The sequence below is a fragment of the Corvus hawaiiensis genome, chromosome 3 (genome assembly GCF_020740725.1).
Source record: "Corvus hawaiiensis isolate bCorHaw1 chromosome 3, bCorHaw1.pri.cur, whole genome shotgun sequence".
NCBI lineage: Eukaryota > Metazoa > Chordata > Aves > Passeriformes > Corvidae > Corvus > Corvus hawaiiensis.
Window position 1 is genome coordinate 95,781,644 of NC_063215.1, and position 21,060 is coordinate 95,802,703.

Here is a 21,060-nt window from a genome sequence, read left to right on the forward strand (position 1 = left end):
GTGCTGCTGTTCTGCTTATTTTACTACAATGAGTTGTTGCTCCCCTGTTTAAGGCTGTGTCTGGTCAATGATGTGCCTTAATTTGCTCTGGAAATCAGCTGAAAGTAATAAATTTTGTCCCAAAAGCTGCCTCAGTTGCCAAAAACAAGGAAGAAAGGTAAGGGGGTACTTTTGATACACTTACTCCTCTGAGTACTCTGCTGGAAGAGGAAGGAAGAAGCAAACTGTGACTTGGCATCCTTGCAGCAAAGCCTTCAGAGCAAACACGCAGTGGTGCCCTGCTCCCTGTAGACTCCACAAGTCCAAGTCAGGCATCTCAACTAACAAAGGACTTATAAGGAAGAAAAAGACACCACCACCCCAGCACACTTGGTGTGCAGGCATTCCCCACAGAACAGAGAATCACAGTTCCATGCCCATGCTGATGAAAGACTATTTTTCACTTCCTTAGGAAAGACTGCCAGAAAGAGGGATAAGCAACAGCCTGAGACAGACTTGGAAATCGACCACCAGCTCAGCCCCCCAGGTTGTCCTGTTGCTTGAGTTTTCTTTGAGCTGCACTGATCAGGAAAATCTTTTTGGTTTTCACCTTATCCTCATGCCATAACACCCTGAACTGCCTCCTGTGAAGCTCCATCTGAACCTGAGAGCAGGTAGTTTCAAAGAAGGCACACAATGGCTTACTTGAAATATTTTTTAATATTAAAGTTGTTGTACTTTAAGTCAAAAATGACACGTAATAGAATTCCAGTGTATTTTGTTTTAAAACATACTTTGGAGAAGAGAGGCCAGGATGTTTTCAGAGTACTTTGCCTTCCACTAAGCACCATCAAGGCAGTGACTGTGCTACGTGCAGCTCACAGCTGATGCAGAAACTAAAGGGTCTGTTAGAGAAACATTCAAACACTGTCCACTTTTTCACCATTTACTACAGTGATGACTTTCTGAACATTAGTGAGTTCCCTTTTTTCCCTGTGGTTCCCCCATACACTGAGGTAAACTTGTTAAACTGGGACTAGAAAAGCATGAGTTTGTTAGACCTGTCCTAGAGTTAGCTCCGTCTGCAGTTCCAAGGCCGTTCGCTAGGCTGTTCCTCCAGCCAGCATCTCTCTGGAAGAAAACATACCTGGTTTACAGCTTTAATTGCTGACTGCAGTTTATTCCAGTTATGTTCTATCCCTCCTGCTATGAACAGTTAGAAGGCAGCCTTAGCCTCAGCTTATGTGGTTTGTTACTTGACGAGTCCTCTTCAGATGCCTTCTTCGGATTTTGATCATCCACTTAACACTTAACTTAGCAAAGTCTGCTGCCTTAAACAGGGCCAGAAAGATACCACAAAGAAGAGCAATCATGTTCCAGGGGTTTGCTGTGATAATCTGAAAGAGATGACAAATATTAGTCCCCTCATCTGATTCCATGTATGTTATATTCCACATATATTATACCTATTCAGCACCAAACAACTCCATTTTCCAGACTGAAGTGTTTTGCAGCATATTCCTTTATGCTGCACAGGTGGACTGCAGTGCCTTCTCCCCACACCATGGTTTTCTGACTCCTGCCATCAGGAAGAAAACACACCTTGTACTGACTGCTAAATTCCTTTTAGAGTATTTCAGAATAAGGAATTGTTTTAAAACTTTGGAGGTACAGTTAAATTGTTAAAATTACAGATTAAACTTACTGTATTATTTAAGTATTAACAAAAAGGAGCAGTCACATTGAAGATCTTCCAGATGACAAAGCTCAGAGAAGCAACTACTGAAAGCTTTACCAAGACAGCAGCATAATGTTAAACCAGCTTCTGACAGCAACAACTGCTGCTGCAGAGCTACAGCCACTATTTTGTATTTTTTGCTATGTTTGGTTCAAGAATAGTTAAGCTTATTTGTAGTTTGGAGTTCTCCTTGCACCTCTAGGCACAAGGATTTCCGATGGAGCAGGAAGAGCTAGGCTTAGGCAGCAATGGAGCAGGACACACTTTGGGCTGGCCAGCACGGTGTCACTGGGTCATCCCCCTAAGCCAGGTGGTCTCGAACAGGCTTCCCATATTTGTTAATCTTGCTGAAAGCTGCCACTGCTTGGGAATTATGGACCTTCAGCAAGAGGAAACGAGCACCCCCAATCCACTGGATCGAGGGCAGCTTGCAGCTGGGAGGTGGCAAAGGAGTGAACCCCCCCGGTAGAGAGGAGTGAGAGGTGTGGGAATAGGACTGGGCTCTAAAGGCCAAGGAGTGCCTGGGTCCTGCTGGGACAGCAGGAGTGCACAGGACCATCTCCTGCCCCACACAGTCTGCATTCACACTCTGGTTTTGGGCAAGAAAACAGCAACACTGTAGATTTTGCTGCTGCTGGACCTTGGTTGTTGGGTAAATACAGTACCACATTTTATTCTAATAATGGCACAAGGCTATTTTTATTATTCTTATTTCAGCCTAGGTTTCTTGTAAATTAATTTTAAAAAGTAATTAAATCAGGTTACCCAAGCAGACTTACTTAAGCAAAAAGTTCAGCCCTGACCTGAAGCTACACTTGGCTAGAACACAGGGGACAGGTGCTTTGCTTAGCTTCGTGTACCTCTAGCTGCAAGCAGAATGCTGAGTGTCACCAGCCCAAAGAAAAGCATCAGGTGGTCCTGACCTCCACACACAATGCATTATTGGACATAAGGAAGAGCCTAGCCTGAAATTTCAGAAGTCTCCTCACCCTTCCTCTGCATTTCTGCTTGGAGTGAGGTAACAGAGGCAAGTGCATGCTCACACAAACCATGAGCATGCACAGTCAGATAGTGGTTCAAGAAGGGACTAGCGGGTTACTCACGTCCTGAACAGTCTGTATGAAAGGATCTTTCCATTCAAACACCACAAAAAACAGCTGGTCACTCCTTGGTTTAGTTCTCTGGTCAATGTAGTTAACCACACTGGTCTGGGGAAAGAAAAGTGCAGGTTACTTTCTTTAGCCGTACAATGAGTCTTTTGTGCAACAGAAAGGCCTGTAAGAAGGTGAAAATACCAGACTGCTTAGGGACCTTCCACCTCAGACTTTCTCTACCTAAAACAATGGGCTGCCAAAATATGGCAAAGGCAGTTTCCTCCCTCTGTCTCATGTTCATATGATTTTCCTATTTCTCACTCAGTATCACAGTACAATACCATTTCTACATTGCCTTTCAAGGGGGGAAAACTAATTTCCAAAATTCATTTACTTGCAATAATACAACTTTTGGAAAGTTCTCATGAATGAATGTTAAATTAGTTTTATTTGCCAGAGAACCACACAATGGTGGTCAAAAAGAAGATTCCTTCTTTTTGAAAAATCAGCTGTAGAATAAACTAGAAGATTCCAACAAGTGCCAAATGAACATGGAAGGAAAGAAGCCCAGGTGTTAACAACCAACCCATACTTCCCAGTACTGCCCATTAACTAGGTCACCACTTGAAACATGTTGCCCAGCAGAGCTGTAACACAATTCCAACAGGGAACTGGGTTAGGATACCAGACTGTGTTACAGCCACATGAAACCAGAGTCTCAAGAACCACAACCAGGAAAATATTAAGATATCAGGCCCCAGGAAAACATTTGTGTTGTACCACCTGCCCCCAGCCCAGGGGGGAACTACACAGGGTTCGTACACAGGCAGTAACCAACACAGTTTGAACTGACCCCTGCTCCTAGGGGACAACACAAACTGCCCAAGAGCCACACAGGGACCTCAGGAAAGCACAGTGGTGGAAGGGCTTCTCCCTTCTTCAACCCTCAGAGAAGTGTTTACATCTTGGTGCATGCAGAGGGGAGTACTGCTGCTCGTCCTGCAGTTGTTTCATTCTGTGCTGGAAGCAATGAATCCAGGAGCACTTTGACTTCATATCAGTGTTGTGACATGAAGATGAGACGTATGATGGAAGAACACGCCTTTTCCATGTTTTGTGAGCCCAGTTTCCCAGGCAGAGGAAGGCTGATTTGGAAGTCTTTAAGCAGACCACTTTCTTCATCTCCTTACAAGCCTTCCCACTGCTACAAAAGCCTCCCATCTACCATGGTGCAGTTTCTTTACAAATACCTCGGGGCTTCTCTCAGTCTGCTCCCCAGTCCCTGCCCTGAACAGATTTTAGGCTGTGAACAAGCAGAAGCAGGAGCTAGAACACTGTTTATGGCCACTCAGAGCATATGGGAGCTTCCCCACCCCCTGGTTTCTGGTCAAACATCTTTGCTGCAGGCTTGCCCCACACTTGTACAGCTCATTTCCTTATTGCAGGCTACCAGCACCCCAACCACACTCATCCAAGAAAACTGCACACCAGAAAACAAACAGCACACAAGGGCAAACGAAGGCAATGGGGAAGGAAGAAAATACAAATGAATGACTGCTGGGCTAATTAGCAGAGTGAGAGACTGTTCTGTTTGACCTAGTATTTGTATCCATCTTTCCAGTATGCCAGCTCCCAGGTTTGGGTTTGAAAGGCTAATGGACTTCTTGGTGCAATTTGAGCCCATGTTGTACTGTCAAACAAAGCAAGTGCAATTTATGTCTGAGCTGTTTCAGTATCTGCTGTATTATTAATAGGGATCTCATTCCTGGCTCATAGGTTTTATTAAAAACAAACAAACCAACCAACCCACAAAACAAACAGAAAACCCAAACCAGCAACAGTGTTCACTTACTCTGATGATCAGAGTCCATAACTGCAGGACTAAATAGATGTTTATGGTCACAAAAAGCTCATTTTTTCCTGAATTTGAGCCAGCCTTTTGTTTCCACTTTGAGACATGTTAGACTTGGGCACACAAAGGAGGACTTTCAAAAATCCTATACTTGGTAAGCACCAAATGGCAAGTGATACAGAGCTGTAGGTAATGAAGGACAGACAGACAATTGTCTTACTGTCAGTGCTTACATGGCAGCAGCAGACTGATGCATTCTTTCCTCTCCTCCAAACCAAGGCATTAATTTGAGACTTGCGTGACTCTGGGATTTGCCTCCTGTCCTTCTCTAGTAGAGCAGGAGGATACCCCTCTCACAGTCACAGCTCTGCTCTTCCCTTAAGGCTGTGCCATGTAACACCTAACTGTGAGAACTAAAGATAGAACTGGATATTCTGCTTCATTTGGCTCTCCCCAGAACACTCTTTCCAAGAGTACCATGGACTAAGAGAAAGTATAGTCTCTGAAAGAGACACCCTCTGGAAAGGACAGCTCTTAAAATCCTCATTTTTCACCACTGATGAGACACTTCCTTTCCAACCAACACTGGAAGAAAAACAAACTCAAAACACAATTATTTTCCTGTGCATTAATGTGAACAGAACAGGAATGAAAGTCAGGCTCATTTCCTCTCTAGATAAGTTTTCATCTTCCACCTGCATATTTTCTAGTTGTAAATGATGCAAGAAGTGAAGTTACTCCATGTTTCTAAGGACACTCAGCAGCTAAAAATTCCAAACTTAAACAAAAAGCAGACATGAGAATGCTACAAAGGATACAAGACTTACATTTACCTCTTTATCCTAACATCACTGGCAATCTAAACAATACCTCTTTCCAACAGTAGCTGTTATTTAGACAATTCCCTTGGCAATTGTTCTCCACCTTGAACTGTAGGTAGCTGTGCTAATATTTCTATGTTCATCTCTTTGGACCCTCACCTCAGGTGTCATAACCCATTTGAGGCCTGGATTTCTGGCCTCCCTGTCAGCAGAAGTTTTCCTGAGCTGGGTCACTAGGCCACACCAACAGCTGAGCACATCAAGACATTCACACTTTTACAGAATCCCTCCTTGTTGAGAAACAATGGGAGTAACTAGAGCCAAAACTGCTCAGTGCCAAGTGGTGTAATGGATGCAATGAAACAAAAACCAAACTCCCAAAACATTATGAGAACTTTTTTTTCTTTTTACCTCTTGTTTGAATTCAACAGTCTCACTACCATCTTCTTCTTTTGTTTTGACCAAGGACATCTTGACCCAAGTCCGGAAGCCTCCAGAAAACTTCCAGCTGGAGTATGAACTTTCACAGTCCTTCATGAATTTTGCTTTTTCTGGACTAAAAGGAAAAGAGCGTCACTTTATTGACCAAACTGAGCACTGTAGGCAGGAGAATGTCAGACCTACAGGCACTTCAAACTACTTTCACAATTCCTTTTATTCTCCACCTGCTAAATTCAATGTATCTAAACCATTGGGTGTAGTGATGTTTTCATTAATGGCAGCACTTCATTCGTGCATCCTTAGCTGCAGAGGACTTACCTGGTGCCCTACGACCCCGGAGTTCTGCCTGCCTGTAGGGATTGTTCTGCCTCACAGGGGAGTTCAGCTCTGCTCATCTGTCACCTCTGGGACAGAAAGGAGCAGAGCCAGGACCTCTGGAAACAACTCATCACCATGTTACGAAGCAAGAGACAGAAGGAAGAACCTAGAGGAAGGACAGGGTGCTTCTCCTCATTTCTGGTTGCCAAATAAACCAGTTGCAATGCAGACATGCTTAAAATGCTTCGAAATTTACATTTGGGATATTCCTATTATTTTGGAAAGACTGTAGCTTTGGTGTAAGGCTCCCACCTGCAATAACTGTTTTCCCAATATGCAATCACAGCTATTTGCAGCCCTCAGAACAGCAGGATTGCTTTGTGTGTTTTGGTTTGGGTTTTGTCTTTTAATACCGTGACTGTAAGCCATTTTAAGGCTTCCAACATCCCTCATGCTGCAAGCAGTAAAGAGGGAGCTTTAAGGCATATCTGGTCTCCACCTCTTCTCTACCAGCTGCACAGGATGTAGTGAATTAACCATGCTATTTCCTTGGAGAGCCTCAGTACTGTGATTTCAGCCACTTTCATGTCATCCCTCTGAAATAAGCCCACTGTGGTAAGTCATGAATCATTAAAGTCTATTTTTACTAAAGACAGATTTCAGGTTGTAGAGATATGCCAGGGTATGTTGGTCCTTAGAAGAAGGGAGAGGGTTTTGATCCAGACTAAATCTATCCACCTAGGAGAAGGGAAAGAGGATTCTTTGCTTTTATGGCAGAGGGTGTGCATGACTGGGTCTTTTAGGAGATTAACGTGTTTTGGTCTTCCAGGAGAAAGACGAAAAGAAGTAGATATGAAAAGCAGAGGTGAAGAAGCAAGTTCTTGTCCCAGAACAGGCCAATCAGGAAGAACTCTCCAGCACTGACTGGATTTGTACTTTTCCTGTCTTTTCTCCTTAGTTTTTAAACTCAAGGCTCCTTTTCTTCCTGCAAATCAAGATGCCTTTATCTACAAGGACCAAAAGGACTGCACTGATACAAATATCATCACATTGATGGCTACTCTGTACACCACCTGCTCAGACTTAACAGATGAATACACACGTGTCCATGGGAGGGCAAAACCCAGCAAAGCCATTGCTCAAATCAGGGCTTCAGGCAATGGGCCCAAACACAGAATTCCACTGGGCACATGCACAGAAAAGAGAAGGGTTTCTGGGAAGAAAAACTAACATGCTTTGCTACCCATCAAGACACATGCCGTTCCAAGGGTGTTTTGGGAAGTTAGCAATATCTTTATTTGTCACATCAGGTGCTTGTTTAGTAACCCCAACAGGATGGCACCTCTCTGCCTCCCCTAGGAATGATGTGGGCAGAGCCTAAGGACAAAGCCTGCTCCTCACCAGAACAAACTAGTGACATGGGAACACCTAATACAACCACTGCTTCCCCCCTCGGGATGTGGGCAGAGCAGCAGCTGAGGGCACAGCACGGAGGAGCTCTGGAGTGCTTTGCCATTCAAGAGGAACATACATAATTAGCACTTTGCCAGCCAGTCATATGCCTAATGTCTGGCTAAATACGGCATCCCAGAAAAGCTTTCCAAGCCAACATGGAAAAATGAGGCAGGAAGTTATGACGCAGAGCTGAGTGTTACAGCCACAACTCCCATGGCAGCAGACAGCAGCAGTATGCTCTGCCTTCAACAGTAATTGTAGGCTTGAAAAAGAAGGATTAATAATATCTTAGGAGAAGCTGTGGAGAAGTGATCTGAGAAGGCATCTCCTTGCATGTGCCCATAATCCAGACCACTGCCATAAAATGAGGGGAAAAAAGGGGGGCGGACAGGAGGAGCAGAGCGGAGAGGCACAAGATTTGCACAAATTATAGCAGAGGGCAAATAACAAAGCTTTAAAACCACACACAAGCAAGTGAACACAAGACAGGCAAGGGATTTTAAGCCAAAAAACAGTTCTCCAGGCAGTTTCTTTTAATTCCCTCTTCACACCAAAGACAGACAACCCACACAGGCTGCACCTCTTTTTTTTGTTGCTGTTTGGTTTTTTTTCCTTCCTTTTTTCCTTTCTCTTTTTTTTTTTTTTTCATCTGTGGGAGTCACTAACCTATTTCTGGACTGGGCTGTAGTGCTGCAGAGGATCCTTCTAACACCAGTCTCTATGGACTGCCCCATGTGAGCCAGAGGAAGTTTTAGGACATCCCACCAGCAGATTCTAATGCAACAGCAAGAGCCAAACCCACGGGTGGTTCAAACCTAATTTGTGTTTATTGCTTTTGCATCTCCCCAGAGCAGCAAACTGTCAAACAGCCATGACATCTAATAAAGGCTGGTGTGGTACCAAAAGTCCTTTTATGCTGTATTTCTCTGCATGCAGCAATCCAGATCAGAGATATGAACATGGAGCTCTGTTTAGACCCTTAAATCATCTCTGATCTGTTCATACTGGTATCCTTCATTCCACAGGACCATAAGTTATGGGACATGCTACACTAACAACTGTTTTGCCAGGAGTATATTCAGAGGATTTTCTTCTAAACCCCATGTATTATCCTAATGACAGTTCAGGATCGGAACTTGTATTTTTAGCCACACTTTTTGGGTAATTTGCAAGGGTTTCATTATTTCCCTCCCTCCCTCCAATTAATATGGCACAGATAGCAGCTGCCACTGCCTTAAAAAAAAAAAGGAAAACAAAAAGAAAAAGAAAAGAAGCCAGCAGCATCTCCCTCCAGCTCAGAGGCCAACAACAGCACACAGTGCAGCAGTGTTCTGTGGAGAGCAGAACAAAACCAGTGAGCAGTGCCAGTTTCATGGAGCCTGATCCAATTTTAACAGAAGAGCTGCAGAGAATAAAGCCCTTGACAGAAACGAGTGGACTTTGCTCAAGTCCTCAGCACTTACTACACCACAAAAAATCTCTTAAATGTACAAGTCTCTAGATGCCATTTTTGTATTGCTTGTGGCACCTCTGATGACACTGTACATGAACTGCTGGGCACAGTGTTGTTCTGGGCTCTCATAACCAGTGAGACACTTTGTCAGGAAAAGCAGTTAACAGAGGCCAGTAACTGAAGTTGTTAGAGGCTGTATGGAAGGACACACAACAGTTTCTACAGATCTCTTAATCCAGACTTCCCATCAGCTAAATTTAGCATCTGCTGATGAACAAGAAATTGTTTCTATTTTCTCTTCTGCTGGAAGCTGGACAGAACGAGTTCTCTCCACATACACAGTGCAGTTTCACATGCACTTTTCATAGTCAGGAGAAATGTAAACTCCCAACCTGCCCTGAGCCCAAGTTCATGCCCCAGGATGCCAGGACAGCAAACACAGCACTGAGCAAGACAAGCCATGTCATTTGTACCAAGCTTTGGAGGATGCTGTAGAAGAGACACCACTGGCCTCTTGCCCACAGCTGGTTCTTTTCCTGTATTCCACCTAGACATGCAGATCATTTACCACTAAATCCTTCATTCCCTTCCCAATTTTACCATTCACCTGGGTTAGTTCAAAACTAATTTTAACTCCCATTCCCCTACTACCTGCCCCAAGCAAGCACAAAGGACGCATCCCCAAACAAACATCCCCATTTCCCATGAGGCTTCCAAGGCCTGAGGATGCACAGACTGAGCTGTGGCTTGGTAGCTGGTTCATCCTGCCCCAAGCCAGGTGCAGCACCAGGGGTGGTCTCAGACAGGGCTTGTGTCTGGCAATATAGAAAGGGCTGAGCACCTTGCTGCAATTGGTCCCACTGCAAGCATTTCTAACCAGAGCACAAGACATAAAACCAGAAAAAAACAACATGTAAGGAGCAAGCAGCACCTTCTACACCACCACTCTTAACTGGTATTTTCTCACCCTAAAATATCAATGCCTAAAATATCCGGAGCATTAACATTTTATGAGGTGTTTTAGCACAATTACAGAGAGTAGTTAAAGACTTAGGATCTCTTAGAAATGCTTTGTAAAAGGCAAATCCAGCTAACTGGTCTTTGGCCACCCAGAGGTATCATGTCTGAACACTTCCAGTCTTTGATCCATTTGAAAAGCACCAGTCTGACCATGTCCAAGCCCCTGAGAAGGCCTTGCTACAATAAAATCTGTTCTCTTCCCTCCCTCCCCTAATTTTGTTTTGCATATGTCCTTTATCCCCTGTCCCTTTTTCACTGAGCATCTATTACCAAATTAAGGCTTTCTATCAGGCTTCACTGTGACTAATATTTCTTGCCTAACTTTTAATCTGGATCACAGAGGGAAGAACAGAACCTGAATTCAAATTACAGTAAAAATTAAACAATTAAGTACAAAATTCATTCTCAAAAGGTGGGAAAAAGAGCGGGTCTTTCTTGAAAGTTCAAGACAGGATTAATTCCATTCTTGTTAAAATTAGAAGAAGGTAGATTAGATACTCCAATGGTACCAATGTCAAACCAATATGAAGCAATTTTGAAAACTCCATATATAAATTTATATCATTCTGTAGAATTTTACATAAAGCCAGTAATACAAAGAAACAAAGTTAATCATTCAATGAAATCACAATAAATCAACCTGGGGATCTGACCTTTACAGTAATTGCTTTAAAAACCCCCCAAATGGTACAGGAATATTAATGTTCTTGGTGCACTTCCTGACACACTACCCAGGACAGCACACTTCCTGATCACCCACAGCAGCAGACAGCAGGAAGCCAGCACAAACTCCAAACTTTTAGAAAGTGCAGCAACAAATGGTTTAAGCCCAGCTGAAGAACAGTTTTTGTCACTGGAAAAAGCCCTCAGTACATTTTTAAAGGTCAGATTAGTAAACAAAGACATGAAAGAGCACCAACATAGTCCAAATATTAAAAACAACATAAAAGCCTCTCTGATTTTCACTGAAAAAGCCCTACTTTCACAATTATTGTGACAGCAAGTTCAGTGCAGTCACAGGCTCATCCCCCCTTTACATACCTGCTGACAAACTCTTGGAAAGAAGAAAACAGCAGGTAGTCAATGGCACTAAAATCTTGGTCTGTTTCATTTAAATGGAACTGCAAAAACACCAGTTCCCTCTTCTTCACATCGCGAGGGCCTTGAACAACCAAAGCATACTTCTGTAAGCAAACAGAGATGGTGAGAGGAGCAAAGGAATCCTCATTTCCTGTTCATTAATTTGCCATCTGGCACTAATACTCTACAGAAATCTAATACACACTGATTTTAATAGATGTGCTACTAAGTACACATCTATTAAAATACCTAACAAGAATGCCAATTAAGTCCCTCCTTTTAGTTTAAAAAGGAGGTCTTTACATCAAGATTCAGTGTTTAAATATTAATATTTAAGCATTAAATATGGTCCTTTGTGGGTTTTGGGCATTTGCTTATACAGAAGCAAGCTTCCCTGCACTTCTAAGGGTAATTTAAGACACTCTATCACTCAATGTACCCCCACCTTGCTGGCTCACAGCATTTCAGTGTAATGAAACACCTGGTGCCATTTGGGATTCTTCCAAGTGTGACAAACATGGTATGTAATTCCTAGCAGGAATTCATGTATGAATTCCCAGCAAACATACAAAAAGAGATTACCTATCCTTCTTTAATGGGTACTGATACTGCTTTCAATCAAAACTAGATTTACAGTATCGAGGAAAATGCTTCCCAGTTCATTTAGGAGAAGAATGAAGTGAGAGTTTCACTGTGAAAAATGCCTTATTTTATCCCATTAAGGTTTCTGTGCTGAACACACCCACAGGACAGCTGATCTTCCATAACACACATGCACACTGACTGGGGTCTTTTACATTTCTGAAAACAAAATGACAGATGGCTTATAAAAAACCAAACCAGAAGCATGGATTTCTTTACAGCACAGTACATACTTTTACTTTCCAATAAGATTATAAGCAGAAAAACCCATACTGAATAAGCTTTGTACCATTATATTGTTATTACCATAGTTTGATTAGTAAAAGGATCTGTGTAGTTGATCCTCTGAGTGGTGCATTCAATATCTCCTGGCTGACCTGGATTTATCAGAGGTGGAATGTGATCGTAGTAATGATGTTTGCAGCTAAGCAGCCGAGCCTTGCCTGGGTAAAAGGCAATACCTGGTTGGGGAAAAAAAACATTGCAGAGCACTGATTTCCTTCCTGAGTACACAGATTTTCATTCTGGAATTTAATCCCACAGGATACTGACCTATCCTTAAGATCCCACAAAACAATCAAATTAAACCATGCAGTTCTACATTTTTCTGGAGCAGGACAAAAGCACCAGCATCAAAAGCAAAAACAGACAAAAGCATCAGGACAGAACCACCACGATGCATTGGAAAAAAATCACGGTTCACATTCTGTTACAACAATTCAAGGTCCCTAGAAGCTAGTCTCCCTAGTCTTCTCACAAGCCAGCAGCTAATCCATCAGTCCCTCTCACCCCAGGTGAATCTGTAAAATAAGTTAGGGGGCATCAAATGGGACATGCAGTGCCTTAGTTTTCAGATAGTAGCATTCAACACATCAAATGTTAATTGGAAATAATGTACATACCATACAAGACAGATCAAAGGTCACTGGCTGAGCTAATAGAAGCAAAAAGATGCTCCTCAGAATACAGCATCTTCTGTTAACTGAATGTGACATCATGCAAGAAATCAAAGCCATCAAACACACACTCACTGCTGCCATCCCTTATTATTTACATCACTGGGTAGGCAGGCTACTAGTCCACCTGGATGGAAACTCAGATATGTCATTCAAACAACCTCAGCCACCTCAGCTTTGGAAGGCTAGCAAAATACAAGAACCAGATCCCAAAATCCTTTTACACCAGCTATGCCATATTTATTACTGAAACAAGCTTGCTGGAAGATAATCTTGTCCAACTTATTTTTAAAAAGAGTGTGATTGATTAGATATAATTAACTCACACAACTGAGAGGACCTGTCCACCAAAATGTGAGATGTCAAAGCACTCAGCAAATATCAGCCTTTCTTCAGAGCTCCATGCTTACAACTTGCCCTCTCATCATTTTAACAGAGCAATAAACTGAAGGACTACATTAATTTAGTTCTCTGATCTGCAGGGATCTCCAACAATACTTTCAGATTAATATGTATGCTGCTTTGCTTATTTAAAATCTGCTTATTTTCTTCCTGTGGCTGTATGAAAAGCTCACATGGAGAAAAAAAAAACAAATAAGGGGAAAAGCTTGAGTTTGCTTGCTCTTACAGTCAGATTCATATGGTCCAAACCCAAGGCACTACTTCCAGAGCTGGGCCTAACTAGCCATAGAGAAAAACAACTACAGTAATATGGCAACAGCTCAAAACACTCACCTTTCAGCCACAATTACTGAGGTGGGTATTTGGAAAATGTGGTAACACTTCAAAGAAGAAGTATTCTTGTTGAACTGGAAACTGACTGATGGCTGACTGAGCTGCACTTGCTACCATGGCTCTACTTATGAACAGCTACTGGACAATTAAAAAGAATAATAACAACAGAACTCACTATTCAAAAATGTTCCTGTGGAGCCATTCCTCCTGCAAACTGCAACAGTTTCTGCTGCCACGCTGCATTTTTATGCCAACATTGTTCCCTGCAGTCACATCACATTTTCATTGCCTACTGATGTAATACCATGTTGTAAACAAGGCAGGATGGAAGTAGGAAGTGGCATTGTGGTTATTTTGTGGTTGGTTTGAGAAATTCACCTTCTTTACTGTGAACGGCATCTCACTGCCCAGTGCAGCACTGAGCTTCTGATACACATCCTATGTGTTACCCTGTTTGAATGATACAGTTTGGGGAATATTTCCAAAAGGAATTATCTTTCTCCCCTAAAAGAGGACTCGTTCTAGAGTCTGAAAACACTTCTTGTCTATCAAATGTTGCATAATTCTCCACAGCTTCTGCCATTCATGTTATTGGCATGAAAGCTCCCAAAAATCTCCTCTACAATGTTAACATTTCTGTGCAAAGTCAACACAATTTTAGATTAAAAGGAGAGGAAATTAAAGTAACATATGCACTCTCGGCCCTGGAGAATGACCACCAAAAATTTCAAACAATCCAAGGAAAACATGAATGAGAACTTAACCGATTTTGCTTGTTATTGCTCTTACCAGGTGCATCATACAAGGACACTTCCTTGTAAGTGACAGACATCACTGGGTGCTTGAGCTTCTCTCTGAAGTCACTGATGGTTTGGTAGACAAGGAACACAGCTACAGCCATGAGCAGCAGATAAATAAACAGGAGAATTACTGAAAAAACATTCTTTAGGCAGGTCTTGCTGAAACGCAAAGAAGGGGTAGTGGTACCCAGTTCACCATCTGGAACCAAACAGAATATGGATTGGGACTTTAAAATACAGATATTGGTGCTGAATTTTCCTTTAAAGATCAATCATGTGAGGGGAAAGTAAGCCTCAAACTCAGCTTGATTTAAAAAAACACCTAAATCTGGTTTTTATCATCAGTCAGGCAGATGCTTCCTTCTCAAGTGTGAGATGTAATCATCCTAAGACTTTTCACATGCTGGAATTTGGTACTCTGCTTAAGGCCACTGCAGGCAGGAAGTGAGGTTTGTTTTCAAGGACAACTCAGAAACAAAGTTTAAAGTTCACAAGAAAGTCTGTTGATGGTCAATTCTTTGCTTCTGGAAAAAACAACTCCTTTCCCTCCATTTCCAGTCTGAAGCGATTCTTTCACACACTCAGCACAGGCATCAGAGGAGTGATTTAATATTCTAATGCTCATGTCCAGCTCTCTGCAGTGCATCTCCACCATGGCAGAAGTCACTAAAGTGACTTCACTCTAGTTCATAACTCCTTGTGCATGTTAAAGGCTTTCATAGAAGGATTTTTCCAATTACAGCTAGAAAAAGACTGACCCAATTCTCCCAGAGTCTCCTTTCCTTCAAACCTTATTCTCTGGGCAATACTTTCAAGGATAAAGGTTCCTGTACTCTTGAGTTACGCATCACATCTTGGTCATGAGCAATATACAGCTGAATACACAAAAGGAGCACTAAAACTCAACATAAGAAAGGAAATAAGCAGCCATGCTTCCTGCTGACTGTTCTGTGTGGTGTCACTGAATGAGTCAGGCCCTCTCAGGCCATGCCACACGCTGCTCTCCAACTCTAATAGCACAGTTTGGTGTTTGCTCCTCCCTACAGCGAACATGAACCTTCTAGTAAACCTAATTGCACACATAACCACTCACAAAGGTCCATGGGCAAGTTACATGCCAGGAGATGGCAGCCAAGACATTAACATGCATAAAACTGCACTGCTGAAACAAATGTCTTGAACAGCTGCAAGGTGCTTAGGCCATACTCCTTTCAGGCTGGCTAACCTCAGTGCCTACACCTGGGCTGCAATAAGCCCATTTAACACTGCTCCATGCTCTCCAAAAGCAGTTTAACAAAGAGTCTGTTTAAAAGCTTGTCTATTCAATACTGCATCTTGCTCATGTAAATCTCACACAGACTCTGCCTGCAACCCACTGCCACTCAGGTAATACTCAACATAAAGGAAGATGACATACTAAGCTCTCTCAGAGCCAGATGTGCTGAACCTGTTTTGATTGAGCACAGTTCGTGACCAAGAAATATTCTCCTATTAGTCCTTGGAAAACCTCCTTGGCTTTCCCTCAGTACTGACTCATATAAAATAAGTAATTTAGTGTTTGTAATTTAGTGTTTTGTTTGCTTTCAGAAGTGCAATAAAATAAGAAAACCAAAACAACCAAAGCCACACAGAGCAGCAGCTAACAGGCCCTAAAAATCAGTAATTTCTGGGTCAATAGTTCTCACCTGGTAAAATAACAGAGCTGGAATCTTCATGAACTTCCATCTCTCCTTCTCTCTCCTCTGTTGGGTTTTCAGATACTCGCTCCACATCTTCACTCAGCTGTGTAGTTAAAACAGTGGTTCAATTTCCAAACATGCTCTCAACTTGCAATTGTTGGAATTTCTATGGTACAAATAAAAGAGGCTCCAACTAACCAAACACACAAAACCATGCCCCCAGTCCAAGAGCACCCAACATCTGTTCCACTTGTTCACAAGACAAAAGCCACATTTCTGTAGACTTAGAGACAAAAATTAAGTGACTTGCATGCTGCAAATTTAACCTACTTCTACCCTGCTGCTTCAACAATAACATCATCTTTCCATTCAAGATCAAAGTAATTATTTCCCTGGCAGCTCCAACACACTTTAAACCCCCAATTAGGACAATGTTCTCTGAAATAAGCAGGAACTTGGTTCTGTCACTGAAGAATATATTTTTAGGCATAAAGAAACCACAGCACATACCAGCAAACAGAGCATTAGCACTTCTTAATAAAGAGGTGCAAAAAGCACGAGATGCATTTTGACAGGTGTTCGAGCAAGCCACTGGAATACAGTCTCAGCCACATAGGTGGGTGGGTCATCATGAGACAACAGTCAAGCATCTCTGTATTTCTGGTCCTTATTTGATCTCACTGTGCAGATTATTATATATTAGTGGCTATGCAGGTAATTAGCTTCTAGTGTTTCTGAAACACCAACAGAGACCACATGTTTTCTTGTTTTGCTATTCAGAACTCCAGGCTCCAACTGCCAGGCCACTTCCATCAGAGTCAGAAGCTTGTCACATCCGATACGCATCACATGAGGTCATGAAGCACTACAGTTTCTAAACATTATAAATATTAAGTATCTCCTGTATGTTTTCCAAGTCTTCTTTCGTGGTGGGAACTGACACAGAGGTTACAACAATGCAAAGCAGGGCATGAGCTTGCAGCACATCACATTAGCTTTGCTCCTGTTTCAAGGAAAATGGGGGCACAGTTAACGCAGCAGCTGCACTGAATGCTATTAAACATCACACTCCTAACTTACTCAACAGCAACGTGCATGTATCCATAAGGAAGTGCTTTTATTTCACCCAACTTTAATTCAGTTCTGAAATCACCATTATACTATTGCCAGATCATCATTAGCACCTATTAGGAAAGAGTCTGCTCACTTCACATCTTCAAAGTCTGACGTAAAGTCTCCATCACCTCCTGCTGTATTTCTGTGCTCATTTCCACCATGCAAAGCAAGATGAAAGCAGTTACCTGGTTGTTGTTAAATGCTTAGTACATAAATAAAGCATGATTTCCCTTAGCATGAAGCAAGAAGTGAACAGGTAACTTCCAGGCTAAAAACTCAGCTCACTTGCAAGACTCTTACCAGGGTCCAACTGATGATACCTTTTTCAATTACCACCATCAAATAAGGGAAAATTAACACTCTGCTCCTTTTTGTAGAAACATGCTGGTTCTGTTTGTTTACCTGACCCAAAATAAGCTATTCTGACCCAAGAAAAGTACTCATGGAACCTCTTGTACTTCACTAAATCAGCTAAGAAGACAGTTCCAATTATACTTGTGCAAAATGGTGATACCAGAGCTGACCCAACAAATGTAATGCAAGTTACAAAGCTCCTCAGCCGAATCCCACACCTCTCTGATTCCCCAGGTACAGGCACCTCATTGACTGAGGTTATTGGGAGGGTAAGTGAATTCTATTCCCGATGGCAAGGAGATCCCAACACAAGTTCAAAAAAAACCAGAACATGCAACATTTCTTATCCTTCCAAGAGGACCTATAGCAATTCTTTCCAACAAGCAGAAGAAAGATGATCTTAGAACTAACTCCCAAACTAAATGATTCTGTGAAAAGCTCAGAAAGCACAACCTTTCAGCACTCCTTAGAAACAAACCACAAAACCCCAAACAATATGCAACTATGTTTTCTTATCTCTGTTCACAATGTTTCATAAGCTTTACACACATAAAGCCAGAGAAGGACAGCCAGGCAAGAGCAGGACTACTAACATTGCTTCAGGTGCAGTGAGGAGGTTGAGCTGATGTGTAACACCTGCTCCCTAAAAATAACTATATTTTACTGCAGATCCTGAACACCTGAACTGAGGTCACCAAGATGCCAGCGCTGTGCATGGCTCAGGCACTGCGCTCTGAGCAGCACACAGCATCCTGACTCTGCAAGGCAGGGCAGCACAGATCTACAGACCCAACACCTCACACACACACTGAGCTACAGTCTCCTGGTGATGGGGAAGCCAGGACAGCTGATTCCAGTTCACACTTGTCGCTCCTCTTAGATTCAGGAATTCTGCCAACAGTGAACCTGGAGCATGCCAACCAGATTCACCCTCACATGCCAGCTCTTTCTACGTGGTATTTTTGATAAAGGAGTGAAGCGTGGTGCCAATCAGAAGGAACACAGATTGCAGGGTGGTTAAGCTTGCAACAAGATGCAGAAACAGGAGAGGATGTCAAGGGCAGGAAGGGCATGAAACAGACCTTCACTCAGGATTCCTCTGGGTTCAGCACATACAGCTGAGGGAGAAAAAACTGCAGGAGCCTGCCCATGTCCCAGCAGTTCTTTTTCAGTCCTGCACACGGAAAAGCACTGAAACAGAAGCTCAGAAAAGGCAACTCCAGATATTTGTGCAGTCCTGCTAGGGACAGAAGCAACAAAGACTGCGGCAGGTGCCAGAGAAGGGATGAGCACACAGGTACTGCACTTACACACACACCCTCTCTTGACTCGTGCCACAGTTTGAGATAAACCTAAACATATGGAGCAGTGTCAGTGGTGGCTGATACTCAAGGTGGAAACATAACGTGCATAGTCCAGTCCACACTTCAGGCATCAGTGCAGCTTCATTAACTCTCTCAAGTACCTCCTCTATGTACAAGCACGTAAGTAAATTCCATCTTGATAGTCCTGGGCTAAAACCCTCCTACTGGATAAAAACCCCTTAAATAAAAGGAGAACTTGTTCATACAGGCCTTTAGCTGATCTGCTGATTCATCACCTTCCAATGCCTCCAAGCCTGGCAAGAAAACCAGAAGCTGAAACTAAACAGACAGTACTACACTAAATTAGAATGTATTAAAACTGAACCTCGAACTACCCGTCACATGCAGGGGAAGGAAAATATCTACATTCCTTTTGCCTGCAAGATGCAAACAAAAGTGCTCTGCAGTAACTCTCTACCGCTGCTGAACTTGGCACAAATAGCCTGTATGCCTACTAGGAGAGATAGGAACGAGCAAGGAAGTCGGGTTGCTGAGCCTGTACATTGATATGCAAACCAGGCGCTGCCTCAGGCTTTTGGCAGTGTGATAAAGCGTTCTTCAGTTTCGGATGCGGGAGTTCTAGTACCCAAATCGCTTCTCACACCCGACAGACCATCCCCTTGTTACCAAACCCCGGTCACACAGTCCAGCTGTACCCACCTCACACACCGAAAACAACCGCTGCCCACTATTTCAACCACGTTCAAAGGTAGGACGCGGAGCTGCGCGCACCCGAACCTGCGGTGGTTTCGGCGCAGGTGCCGCCTGCCGCCCCAGGCACCCAGCGCCGAGCCGAGCTCTCCGCGACAGCGCCGGCTGCCCCCGCTCGCCGAGCGGCGAGCCCCGGGACGGCCACCGGCGCCCGGCGAGCTGCCCCGCGGCCCCCCGGCCCCCCGTACCTCCTGGTAGGATGCGGACACCTCTGGCTTTGGCATAGCATCGGCGGGAGCGGCGCCGCGGGGGCCGGGCAGCGCCCGCCGGCACCGCACGGGGCGGGGCAGCCACGGGCCGAGCCGGCCGAGCTGAGCCGGGCCGGACCGAGCTGAGCCGAGCCGAGCCGAGCCGGACCGATCCGAGCCGAGCCGGGCCGGACCGAGCCGCCCCGCCCGGGCAGGGCCACGCAGGCGCCGCCGGGACCCCCGAGCCGCCCGCCCCGGCCGCTTCCCGTCCCCCGGGCGGTGCCCGCCCCTTGCCGGGGCTGCCGGGAGGCGTAGTCCGGGCGCAGCGCTGCGGTCCCGCAGCACAACGCCGGCTGCTCGGCACACGTGTAAGGGGCTTTTTGGGAGGGTTGTAGGAACATTTCTCCCCCCCAAGAGGTGTGCTGTGTCCTGGCGCGGAGAGGAGTCTTTTCTACACCGCGCGCTTCACAACTCTGCTAACACGAGCATGAGCCAGACTGGAAAAGCAGTTTATGATAATTCTGCCAGCTCCCCCCAAGCTGCACAGCATTATCCTTTTGATTTTTTTTTTTTTCATTTTTATTATTATTTTCTTTTGCTCAAGGCTGTTAGCAGAACACCGACACCATCAGACAGAACTCCTGTAGGACCCCTGGGATGACCCATCCATGCTGTGCCCGCAGCAATGGGGCACTGCAGGAAAATAAAAAGTCAAAACCACGAAAGAGCTGATTCACGAGCCACGCGGCCACAATACCTACACAGCTATTTTTTTTTTCCTTCCCCAGCATGGAAGTAATAGTTAATGTTTCATCATCAAGAAAAAGCATGTGCAACTTTTTTTTGCATTGAGATGAAACACTGTAAGGGAGTCCCTGCTGAGTAGATAATTTCCCTCTGACTAAGGCCCACACCTAGTAAGTTAATAACCAAGGTTTGAAGTCCTCGACAATAACAATCCTATTATACATTTGAATTACACCACAGTAGTCAGAAGGACTGGAGGCCACAGAATCAAACATCCAGGCTTTAAATCCTTCAGATCCTCACTTGTCACCACTGCAGCAAGGGATGTGATATATAGATCTGAACCATAAAAGGTTTCTAATTTTCTTGATTCTATATAGAATGATAAACATCAAGTTTATTCTTCTGCCAGTCCCGAATGTTCCCCCGTGCTGTATTTATAGCATGGGGAAAACATGTCCTCTGAAAATTTCCTAATTATTCTCTCCATTGTTAGGCTAAAAATGTCTGGGTTTTT

General features: G+C 43.7%; 1 protein-coding gene across 4 annotated transcripts; it reads right to left on the reverse strand.

The window, feature by feature from the left end:
* Positions 1-680: 680 nt before the first annotated feature.
* On the reverse strand, positions 681-19,905 carry PACC1 (proton activated chloride channel 1). Of its 4 annotated transcripts, none has more exons than XM_048299813.1 (8): positions 19,797-19,905; positions 16,070-16,166; positions 14,374-14,583; positions 12,200-12,354; positions 11,213-11,355; positions 5,896-6,040; positions 2,821-2,925; positions 681-1,376 (listed from the first exon to the last, which is right to left on the reverse strand). In XM_048299813.1, exons 1-8 carry the CDS (start codon positions 19,830-19,832, stop codon positions 1,215-1,217), a joined length of 1,053 nt encoding a protein of 350 aa, XP_048155770.1. In that variant the 5' UTR covers positions 19,833-19,905; the 3' UTR covers positions 681-1,214. The 4 variants fall into 4 exon arrangements, with proteins under 4 accessions (XP_048155770.1, XP_048155768.1, XP_048155767.1 ...); XM_048299811.1 differs by having other exon boundaries at positions 16,070-16,229; positions 19,797-19,885; XM_048299810.1 differs by lacking the exon at positions 19,797-19,905 and adding an exon at positions 16,574-17,052.
* Positions 19,906-21,060: the final 1,155 nt, after the last annotated feature.

Coding starts and splice junctions, on each gene's coding strand:
- PACC1 (XM_048299813.1), bottom strand. CDS start 19,832: ATGCCAAAGCCAGAGGTGTCCGCATCCTACCAGGAG. Junction 16,167..19,796: donor TGTCCGCATCCTACCAGGAG/GTACGGGGGGCC, acceptor TTAACTACACAG/CTGAGTGAAGATGTGGAGCG. Junction 1,377..2,820: donor TCATACAGACTGTTCAGGAC/GTGAGTAACCCG, acceptor CATCTCTTTCAG/ATTATCACAGCAAACCCCTG.